This window comes from Phaethon lepturus, unplaced genomic scaffold, assembly GCF_000687285.1.
Source record: "Phaethon lepturus isolate BGI_N335 unplaced genomic scaffold, ASM68728v1 scaffold18628, whole genome shotgun sequence".
NCBI lineage: Eukaryota > Metazoa > Chordata > Aves > Phaethontiformes > Phaethontidae > Phaethon > Phaethon lepturus.
The window spans coordinates 13,011-24,834 of NW_010557109.1; the positions used below are offsets into that span (position 1 = coordinate 13,011).

At 34.6% G+C, this 11,824-nt stretch overlaps 1 protein-coding gene across 1 annotated transcript; it reads left to right on the top strand.

The window, feature by feature from the left end:
- Positions 1 to 417: 417 nt before the first annotated feature.
- Positions 418 to 10,047, top strand: LOC104625140 (serine/threonine-protein phosphatase 4 regulatory subunit 4-like; the record flags this gene model as incomplete). Its single annotated transcript, XM_010292690.1, has 6 exons — positions 418 to 520; positions 4,413 to 4,475; positions 6,135 to 6,282; positions 6,984 to 7,057; positions 9,232 to 9,338; positions 9,936 to 10,047. Coding segments are annotated over 6 exons (607 nt in total), but the record flags the coding sequence as incomplete, so codon positions are not given.
- Between the last annotated feature and the right edge of the window lie 1,777 nt (positions 10,048 to 11,824).

The following is an 11,824-nucleotide window of genomic DNA, read 5'->3' on the forward strand; positions in this document are numbered from 1 at the left end:
TTGAGTGTAGTTTTCATTGATATCTTCTATTTGTCCCCTTCCTATGCTTTATCCCTTGTATTGTTATAATAGAAAAGCTTCCACAAAACCACTGTCTTGATCATCCAGTTTGAAAAGATAAAAAATTTTACATCTTTTTCCAAAGCTACATTAAAAATTTGAATATTCCATATGAGAAATGATACATAACAGCTTTTATGATTGATGTTGTTTTAATATTGTTTTCTACTGCATATTATATTAAAAAAGTAATGCCTTTCCTGACTTATATGAGTAACATGGGTAGTTTGGGTTTGTTGGGGTTTTTTTTTTGTTTGTTTGTTTTTGGTGTGTGGTGTTTTTTTTTTTTTTAAATGAAAGCTGTGAGCTTGTAACCATTGGAGAGAGTAATGTATTTTATGTATATATTTTTGTAAGTTCTGGCCAGGATATCCAAGGAACAAGTGTGGTGGCAAATCTTCCAGTCCTGATGCGACAGAATCCTGCAGAAACACTTCGTCGGGTTTTACCAAAAATCAGAGTAAGTTGTGTGTAATAAGGTTTCAATGTATCTTTTTCTACTAGTGTAAGTATTTCAACAAAGGCAAAAAAATCCCACTTCTGTTGCAAACTCTCTCTCTAGGAGAGGTATGTCTAGTAGATCTTCCACATTAATTCACTCTAGTTACAAAGTATTGCAGGTATTATATTTTTTGAAAAATGTTACAACAGGAAGAGAAAGCAGAATTAATACTAATTGCATATTCTAAAGGTTTACCAGTGTTTTGACAGCTTTTTGAGTGCTCTTTTTGAGGATCAGCCAGGTTCATTTTGATGTTCTCAGTCTGCTTCCATCCAAACACTAGGATTTTCATGCTGCTATCTAGAAAAGTATACTTCGCTTTTAGCTGTCTGAACTTTCATGTGCTGCCCTCCACATTTTTAGTAAGTCACTTCTAGCTGTGGTAGATGCATGCTGGCCATGTAATGTTATACAGCAATTTTATATGCAGATATGTTTGTATAAAGGATAGCTTGGTTGTTTAACCTGGAGAAGAGAAGGCTCCAGGGAGACCTTATTGCAGCCTTCCTGTACTTAAAGGGGGCTTCTAAGAAAGATGGGGACAGACTTTTTAATAGAGCTTGTAGCAATAGGACAAGGGGTGACGGTTTTAAATGAAAAGAGGGTGGATTCAGGCTAGATGTAAGGAAGAAATTTTTCACAGTGAGGGTGGTGAAAGACTGGCACAGGTTTCCCTGAGAGGTGGTAGATACCTCATCCCTGGAAACAGTCAAGGTCAGGTTGGACGAGGCTTTCACCCAATCACCATTCTGTGATTCTGTGAATATCAGACATCACCATTCATATTATCTCCTGAAACTTCTGAGATCCCAGGAGACTCCTGTTTCTTAAGAGGAGCTGTTCCAACTTTTGTCTGATAATTTAAATTCTGCAAATGGCCAAGAAATAGTTGTCCTCTAGAACTGAGGACTAGTATAGACTGACAGATTGTTTAGAAAACATTATACTCCTAGTTATTATGTTCTGTGCTCTAAGATACAGGTCAATAGGCATTTTGTTTAAATATATATATGTGTATTAAAAAAAAAAGCTTTGAGAAAAAGAATGACTTGAAGTTGCAAAGTCATTTAAAACCCTTTAACTTGCACCAAGTTTCTGCAGTTACTACCACATACTATTCTGACATTCATAACGCATTCTTTCCTAAACCAACCTACTGGCTTCAAGGAACATTTTTGGGTGTTTTTTTTTTTTATTTTCTGTTTAACATACTGAATCCATTTTTGTCTCTGGTGTTTCTGTTTTGAGAGCAGAGTTTTTCCTGAAATAAAGCCATAATAAGAAACGCAGGGGTTTTTTATCCTTATTTGTCATGGTGTTGAGAAGTGGTAGTCTTTGCCTCTCTGTCTTTAATAAAAAGTCTAATATGCGAATACAGTTTTTGATTCTACTCTTAGGTTTTTTATAGTGATGGAGAAAAAATGTGAAAGGATGATCGTTAGCATGATCACTGCCTAGAGCCTGGAAAATATTTGTACGGTGGGAGTTGGAGCTCAGTGTGTTTTGTGTAGCTCTGTGTAGATCAGGCAGTACTTAATTACTTCTACAAAGTATCTTACTGCAAAATTTTAAAGGACATTCAACTCAAAACAGTGTATGAAGAAAGAAGAGTTAGGAATTGGAGACAGAAATATTAGACATGAAACAGACAATTTTAATAATAAATCTGATCAATCTTTGAGCAAATAACTGAGAAAAGTAGTGTGTTTTCATCTTGCATTGTCATTTAAATCCAAACTGAATGCCTTCCTAGCTGATAAATTAAATGAAACTTAAGTTAATGAGCTCAAGGCAGAGGTAAAAGAGTGACATATAATGAGGTCAGTCTAAATCTAAGTTTTCCTTTCAGGTTTAAGCTTTATAAATTAAAACTTTCTGGAATGTATATGAGTTAAATTTCGTTCTGTGGCTATACTCTTATAAAGCAGGTTCTTCAATGATGCTCTGTTATCTAATATTTATTTAATCTGTAATAGAAGAACAGTTGTGTTGTACCCATGTTCATTGCACTTTTAACTGCAAAACAGTATTTGGCATCATTAACCACTTGACCTATTTTTTTTTCCTTATCCTTGTTTTTATTGGAAGAATAGTTCTGACCATTACATGGGAAATGTTATAATCTACAAAGGCATAACTGAACTCAACTATGATTAAAGTCTTGCAAATGTAGTCTGGCATTGCAGGGAAGTAAACTGACTTAAATTACTGCACTTCGTTTCACTTGATGGGGAAAAGTCATTTGTGGATTCAAACTTACACGTAACAAATGAGTTGTATAGTAGTTTAAGGGTGCTATTTATTTGACAGTATTGTCACCATATAACTGGGTAGGGAAAACAGTGTACTTATTTAGCATACTTGCAGAAACCCAAAAGCAAAAATAAATACTGTCTTTATCAGAGCTGAGGATAAAACAGATACAGGAAGAAATAAATGCAAGGAATGTTCTGGCTGGATACATTGCAATTTTTTATTCCACTTGTGAGACATTAATAAATGGGGTTACTTGTATAAATAAATACAGAAATCTATATATGCAGATTTATTATAATTCCTGAAAACCTAATTAAATTAAAATTATATCAAAGACCCTTTATATATTTAACATAAGTGTTTTAGGTCTGAGATGAACAAAATCAAACATAAAATACATCAATAAATATGCCAGATCTGAGTAATTATTAAATTGGGTGTCAGTATTTTAGTTATGCTGATAAAACAAATATGTTCTGTATCATTTAGATGTTTATGTAGGAATGAAATTATTAAATATTTTTTTAAATTCTACAATTAAAATGAAGTGGCATCCTTGTATGGGTTCTTTTGCATAGAGATCCCCACTCTCTGGATTTCTGCATGCACCTCCTCATGAACCTTGGAAGTTGTCGAAATGCATATTTATGGAAAGCTTAGACAGCCTTCCTAGCATTTCTTGTGCACCAAATGGCTCCTTTCAAGTGATGTTAGTAGTATTCTCCCTGTTTTCCATCCTTGGGCACTGCCTTCACAAGCAGCGGAGGGAAACTGCAGGTGTCTATCTGATGGACTAATAAAAGATCTTTCCAAATGCTGTGTTTGCAGAACACTATGGCTAGTCTTATTGACACGTATACATCAAGCCTTATTAGGCACTGTCTTATTAGTTCCAAAGTCATTTTCACAGTTACTTATTTTCCTAGTATATCTGTCTCCCCTTGAAAGCTTTTCATTTTTCCTAGTTGATTTTATAGTTTAAGAAGGGGTGGGGTGATTTTTCACCCTGTCTCATACCTAACATTGATTTTAAGGTCCGTCCTTACTGTATCTGAGCTTCTGTAATCTCCATTATTTCTGTGTCTTAAATGAAGATGTCTGTCAGTTACTGAAACGATTGACTATGTTTCTGCTTGCAGCAGTCTTTCAAGAAAATTCTGTTGCTGCGGGACATAAAGTGGATTAAACCAGAGGTGAATTTTCTGTTTTCCAATTAATGGAATAAGACATCCTTTCTAAGTTTTGCAAGCATTGATGCCGGAGTTTAACTTGTAGACATTAGGATATTTCAAGAACATGCTAATACTCTTAAATTCCATTAAATACTTTTGTCTGAATAAGACATACAGGAAAAGGTTTTTTCCTCCAGAATGAGAATCTGTGGAGGATCCACGTATAGAAAAATACATTACTTTTTAAATAAATAAATTTATGTTAAGTAAATTTAAGTCATTCAACTTGAATTCAGTGAAATTGGAATGAGAAGGGGAGACCCACACATTTTCACATGTGGAACTGTACAGTTCTGAGTGCAAACATCAATGCAGGCAGGTGTGTAAGCAGTTTAGAAACTTACATTTCAATGTCTCCCGAGGTCCATGAGGAGGCACATCCAGAGAATGTGTTCTCACACATGATTATCCAGAGTTGTGGATCTGTGGAGGAGACTATTTGGAAACTTTATTTGATGCTAATTTGAATACATACATAAAATTGAATTTAGCTCCATTATGTTCTGGTCTTAGCATCTACCGTGTGTAGATAGCTCTTGATTATTTTGGTAATGTTTTTTTGAACAGGTGTAAGCCAATATCCCAGAACTCCAGTATTCTGATCCCAGAAACATTCAAATTACAAAATTGGTAGGTGTCCTTATTCTTGGCTATGGCGGTTGTAATAACAGTAGAGGAGCAAGCACAGAGATAAGCTGTGGTGATGACGAGAGGGTGGTTCTCATGGCTATTGAATGCAAATATTTTATCACACTTGGATTGGTAAGCTGCCCAGTGCTGTTTCTTCTTTTCATTTAGGGGAGCAGGGGCACAGAGAATGCTTTTAGAAATACACACATGGCTGTAAACCAAGACAGCTGTTGAGAGTTAAGTAATGTTTATCTTTGAAATCGGATAAACTAAAAAAATGCACATTTGCACACACAAAGTGGTTGACAATTGTGTAGTGAAAACTTCTTGTTGTTTTACTTTGAAGTAAGCAAAGTCTACTAAAATAATTTCTCAGATGTTCTCTGCAAACTGTATTTTCTCAGCAAAATTCCTCTGCTATATAATACTTTGGTCCATAACGGATATTTTCTTACTGTGGTCTAGGCTGATTCTTTAAAAAAATTAAAATACCAATTTATCGTTGATTTTTGATATGTGATCTGAGAAACACTGTTCATCTCAAGCACTTTAAAAAAAAAGAAGCAAAACCACATCTATAAGTTGTTAAACAGGAAGTATGGACTTTAAACTCTTACTGAATTTGGAATCACATGTTAAATGACTGTAATGCTTTAGTAATAGCATAATGTACTTTATTTTCTCATTAGATAGAGATACGTTTAGAGAAGTAAATGAATGGAATGTTCACCTAGCTGATAGATATTTACAGTGAATGCTATGTCAAAGATTGCCTCCTGCAGGCTTTTCAGCATGTGCATAAATCTGAAATTTAAATTTTCTTTTTGTTTCTTTCAAAAATTTTAATAATATTTCATTCTCGTATTATCTTTGTTTAACTTTTGAATTGATGCTTTTAAAGACAGACTAATTACTTATATTCTTCTATGTTAAAGCTAAGTACTAGTAAATACTGAGTTACTTAATTAAATATTCTACTGCATCTTGCTTTATTCTTATATGTATGCACACACAAACATTTTGATTTGTGCTCCATGTCAGGTGGCAAGGGATGAAATTTAAATTGCCTTCTGCTATTTTAGTGTCTCTCACTGGATGAATGAAGTACTTCTTTTTAATTCATGTGCATAAACAGCGAAAGTGCAGTTGTTGTCTGGTCTCTTTTTACCTCTCATTATGTAAAGTAGAAGAATCCACACATATGCATTGATGAAACTGAAAGTCACAAAAAATATTATAATTAACTTTATTTTTCTTAAAAGGCTCATGCTATAATGTGAGAGATTTTAATATCTCCAAGTAATTGCTGTTAAGAGAAAATAATTTTACAGCCAATTTTGTGGTTTACCCAGGTTGTTGCATATGCACTCTTAAAAGTGAATCTAAAAATGTGAATGTTCTTTCAGTCTGTTTCTGCCTCATGCTCTTAATTGGTATAATTTGTAATTATACAGGAGGTGCTGCATGTTGCAGGAGTGGAAATGCAGTTAACAGCGGCTGTTTCATTTTTGACTGTTCTGCAAGAGGAGTCAGTGTCCATTCATACATACTCCCACTCCTTCCTACACATCATTCTCCAGAACCTGGAACACAGAGATGCAGGTCAGGACTGTACAGTTATGCTGATGCCCGATTACTTCTCTATGTTTTGTTTCCGTAGTGACCATACAATACTGTGTAAACCAGTGAGTGCAGTCACTGTCACTTTGTATCTAGACTTGCATGAATGAAAAATTTTTGCATGCTGACTAATTACATACTGATACTTAAATGTAATTCTGGTGGAAGCAGACAAAACACTTTATCTGAAGGACTAAATCCCAAAGTTGTTACTGAGTACAAGCTTCTAACTGAGGTACCAGAGTTTTGTAGCTGAAAAAATGGAGTGAGGATGGTTGACATTTCTTCTGTGGTGATGAGTTTTTTGTAACTTCTTTGACACTATTCTTAGGATACAAAGGAGAAAAACAATGGTCTCTTGTGAAACTGGGAAGTTTCAGTGGGCATAAGAAAATAATATACTTCTAAATGAGGGAAATTATCTTTTCAAAACAAACAGGATCATTATTATTTTTGTACAGGAATTTTAAAGGTAAAAGAAATGGAGACAGAATTTGCTTCTCACCTATCCTGCTTCTTAGTTTAAAGCCTTGAATGTTAATTTAGTGGCTTTTAGATACATAGCTCCTTGAAGAGGTGCATGTAAAAAGTGAGAACTAATTCTGTAAAACTGATGTGTGTTTTGTTATAGTTGTTGTATGTACAACGTAACATATGACATATAACCCATTTCTTTCTAACAGGTGTCAGCAATGCATGGCTAGAAACTCTTCTTGCTGTAATAGAAGCTTTACCAAAAGAGACTATCAGACATGAGGTAATAATGTCTCCCACTTACGCTAACAACAAAATAATAATATTTTGTAAGATTGTGTATTTCCCTGCAAGTCTTGCTTCAATAGGATTTGTGGCAGTTCTATGGCTGTGAAAACAGTAATGCTTGTGGAACATATTGTAAGAAAGGAATGTGCTAAAAGGTGAGACAGCAAGGTCACCTTAAAAAATTTTAGTGTTCTTCAGCAAACAAAGACCATTTACTGTAACAGTTCCGCTGCACATAGTGTTCAGTAGCATGTTTTCATGTATCCTGTTTTGGTTTACAGGATAGTATTTCATTCTATGTCTTCGTGAAGAAACTACATTTTGTTTGCAACTGGACTAAAATTCTGATTTCTGCTAAACAGGACTGAATGCGAGAGATCCATTTCATTGCGTATTTCAGTTGTTCTTGATGTACGAAAAACCTAATGCCTGCAAATACTCTTTGTTTTTCACTGTGTAGCTCAAGAAAGAGGAAGGAAATCTGTCACTGTCATAATGTCACTCCCCTTTACTCAGCTAATTTATTAAGTTTTGTTTTAAGTATTCATATTTCATTGTTGAGTTTAAAAGCTCTGCAACAGGTGCATTTTACTGTGTTTATAATGTAAAACAATATGGACATTTAGATATATGATCGTTTGTGTACTATAAAAATACTAAAATTAGTGGGTAATTGAAATCCAGCACTGTTTAAAAAATAAACTGCTAAAGGGTGAAAAGTTAGATTGGGGAAAAAAAGAGAAATTATTGTAGTCACCTCTGAAATCTAATTGCAATGTAATTTTAAAGATTCTATTTAAACAAGATGGAGTTTCTCCCCTGATTTGTCTCAAGGAACACAATTGTAAGTCTCCACCAGAATTTGCTTTGGGAAGGTCACAACTGATGAAGCCGAGTTGATTCAGCAGCTGTACAGAATCCTGAATCTGAAAAGGGACCCTCAGTGTTGCTTGAAGGATCTTTGTATCAGAAAACTTGGAATATTCTAGTTGTTCATTTCTTTTTCTTTTTGTAAGTAAAAACCGTAGGACAATCATAGATTCCAAGCACATAAGGGAAGGTATGTGTGTCTGACCAAAGGTCAGCCTAACCCAGTATCCTGTCTCTGGCAATGGCCACTTCATGGGAGAGACTGTATCTAGGTCAGTAATTGTAGTTAATGTCTAGTATTACTAGATGTGGTGTGTTTACTGTCATAGTTCAAAGGCCAAATAAGTAATGTACAGTTCTGTAGATAACTAACTAATGGTATGTTTTGTTATGCAGTGTTACAGTTAGAAGCATACCCTGGGTACTAATTCTAGTCTGGGTGATCTATTTGTCCTTGCAGTGGTAAGATTCTCTCACCTCAAAATTTCATGTGCTAAGAGGAGGAGAAAAATGCTTTTAGAATATTGTTGGACTCTCCTGCCCTGTATATTATCCTTTTGTGGAGCTCCGCAATGAGGAACTGTGGCAGGCTACAGGAGATACTGCTCTGTAATGTTCCTCTTGGCCTGTCACCTGGACTTCTGTGATTATTTCTGGGCAAAAAATAATATATCTAAATATGGTGTTCTGCAGGCCTGCCTTAGTTTGTTTCTGGCACCATAGAGGTGATCCAACAAATCACAACAGAGCAGGTTTTCTGTGTCTGTATGGAAATGAAACCTTTTCCCCACAGATCCCCAAAATATGCATAATTGAGAGGGATTATTGCCTCAAAACTTTACATCAGAAGTGGTATTTCCTGTGAAAACCTATGAGAAAGAACCTCAGAGAGGCTTCCTTTGCCTTTCTCTGCATATTTTTTTTTTTTCTTGTGCAGGAACGTATTTGTAAAAATTACCAGCTAATAGCTATAAATATTCATATACAACTTAGTCTCAAAATAAGGACACAAGTAGACGGATGTAAAACTGGTTGTGATGTGAATCATAAACTGCTATTTGGGCCAAGATATGGGTTTAATATGCTATAATTAGCACTGAATATTACATATGGGTTTCCAATAGACTATTGATATACATAGGCATCATGATTGTTAGTACTGATTAATTCCATGAAAGGGATAGATGACATTTGGGATACGTTTTTCTAGATTTTTTTTTTTTTTTTAAAGAAGGGGAATACATTATTTTACTGCTCACATTTCTTCTGTTCACATTTCTTCTTTTTTCTTTTATACAGATCCTGAATCCACTTGTTTCCAAAGCACAGCTTTCTCAAACGCTTCAGTCCCGCTTAATTAGTTGTAAAATCATGGGAAAATTAGCTAACAAATTTGAAGCTCATATGTAAGTAGACTGTACATATATTTTCATTCCACAGTATATACCAGTATTTCTTTGTTAGTGGGCAAAAATTACTTCAAGAAAAGTAAAATTTATTGCAAAAATTAAATGCTTTCTTTTTACAGATCCCTTTATCTGGATATTAATCAGTAATAAAAAATGTTCATTATGTAACTAGCATATTCGGACTTGCTGATGTTCATCAGTTTATAACTTGAGTTTGTATGTTCTTACACAGGTTCAAATGGGTACCATGTTCGTGCCATTCTTACATACTGTTTTTCTTACTAGGAAATAAGCCAAACAGTGGATTTCTTTGCAACTTACAGAGAAAAAACACAACTTCATCACCTTAGAGTTTGTTGTCATAAAGAGAAGAATCCTGTTCCTAACTTTTCCTAAATTTGTCTAACTTTGGTTAGACAAATTTATTTGTCTAACCAAATTTAACATGTAGATATATTTCTATCCTTAATTATATGGAGATGTATCAGGAGCTTACAGAGGCAAAACACAACTTCATCACCTTAGAGTCTGTTGTCATAAAGAGGAGAATCCTGTTCCTAACTTTTTATTTGTCTAACCAAATTTAACATGTAGATATATTTCTATCCTTAATTATATGGAGATGTATCAGGAGCCACAGGAGCCTGATATTATCCAGCTCTTTGATTCTTGGACAGTGGTGCAGGAGAGGGAAGCAATGATGAAAGTAAATCTGAATAACTTACGTGCCTAAAGCAGTTGGTACGGTACATTCTTTATTCACCAAGTGTGTTTTCCTGTTCAGGCAATTGTCCATGTGTGATTTTTACATTACAAAAGAAATCCACTGAGGGTTACTAAATGCATAGAAATCATGTCTAGCTGAAGAAGTCTGCTCTAATAATGATTTTGATCTGCCCCAAAATGCAAGAATTCAGCATAACAGAAAAGATGAACAACAGGACCATATGACAAGTTATTTAGGAATAAATTTCTTTAGATTATGATTTTTTTCTTCAGTAAAAAAGAACTAGAAGCAACCAAAAGGAAGCTTTCTATACCTGCATTTGATATGTACACTACACTTGTTGGACATGCAAATGTTAATAAGTATGGTAAAGTAGTATTTTTTGAGGATGTTACCAAAGCCTTCAAATCTTTATCTTCAAAATTTGTAGAATTCTGGCAGAATCACAATTCCTCTTGTTTATTTGATGTTACATTCTCATGAAAATAAAATGACTTTCCAGATAATTTGGAATCTCATGAGAAATTATGATAGTGTTAGCCATAATAAATTCAAATAATCATACCTTCTTTTGTTGGGTTTCCTTAATATGATTCCTTGCTGTTCAGAAGTAGGAAACACCTCATTTCAGTGAACAGATAGTAGCACCATTTCTATACAGAAGCTACATACTAAGAAGACAGTTGAGAATTTTCTGGGACATACTGATCCTCTAGTAGGGGGCTCTGAGGGTAGTTCTGAGGGCTGAAGAGACACCTGGATCCACAGGTTTAGAATGTGGCAGGATGAGTAAGATTCATGACACTCTCATTCGCCTTGCAGGAGGGGTCTTAGCATAGGCTCAGGAGATGTGTCTGGCCTCAGGAGCAGGCAGTATACAAGCATATCTTCACATTCTTCTTCAGAATAGCACCAATTTTCCTCATAAAATTTATACTAGAATTAAAAACCTTTATTTCTTATTTCACATGACTCCTAGGTTATTTTATATAGTATTGAAAAAGCCCTGACCTGCAATAGAACATTAATTTTTCTACCCTCTGTTCCAACAGCTGGTTAAAACCAAGTCTTTTCTAGAAGTAGTCCCTACTTCAGGGTATTCTAAAAGGCCAAACCCCCAAGACTTTGTACAATTTTTGAAACTTGAGGCCAAATTTTGCTATAAGAAGTAAATTAGGTTTCACTAGGATGAGTGGAAGCTGTGCAAGCTGGCTTGAAAATTTGCTTGTCTGTGTCTTCATATTATTTCTCTTGAGTTTCGCAACAACATAAGGATTTGGATAGAGCTATTTTATGAATACTCATGACAGCATCTTGGGCATTGAAAGGAAACACAATGGCTGATTCTGCCAAGTTGTAGTATGTGTTTTTACTTAAATAGAATTCAAATAGTTATTTTGTGTCTGCCATTGATTTAACATGAATACTTGGGTCTGCTTGCATAAAGGCATTGCAGTACTGAAACTTTTAATCTTAAATTCTTTTTCTACTTTCTTCCCAAAAATCTCCTTGGTGCTACATGCATACCAAAGATGAGGTATTAGAGTATTAATGAGGTATTAATTGGGATTTGCCCTTCCACTTACATAATTCTTTGTATTCTTACAGTGGCTGTTCAAAAATTGTATTGAACGTGGTTATTAAATGAGGACAACATCTCTAAGCCTACCTACTATTTTCATAGTTAAAAAAAAAGATGAAATCTGAGCAAATTATAATGGCTGTAAATAATCCTTTTGCTGTTTCTTGATAGCAC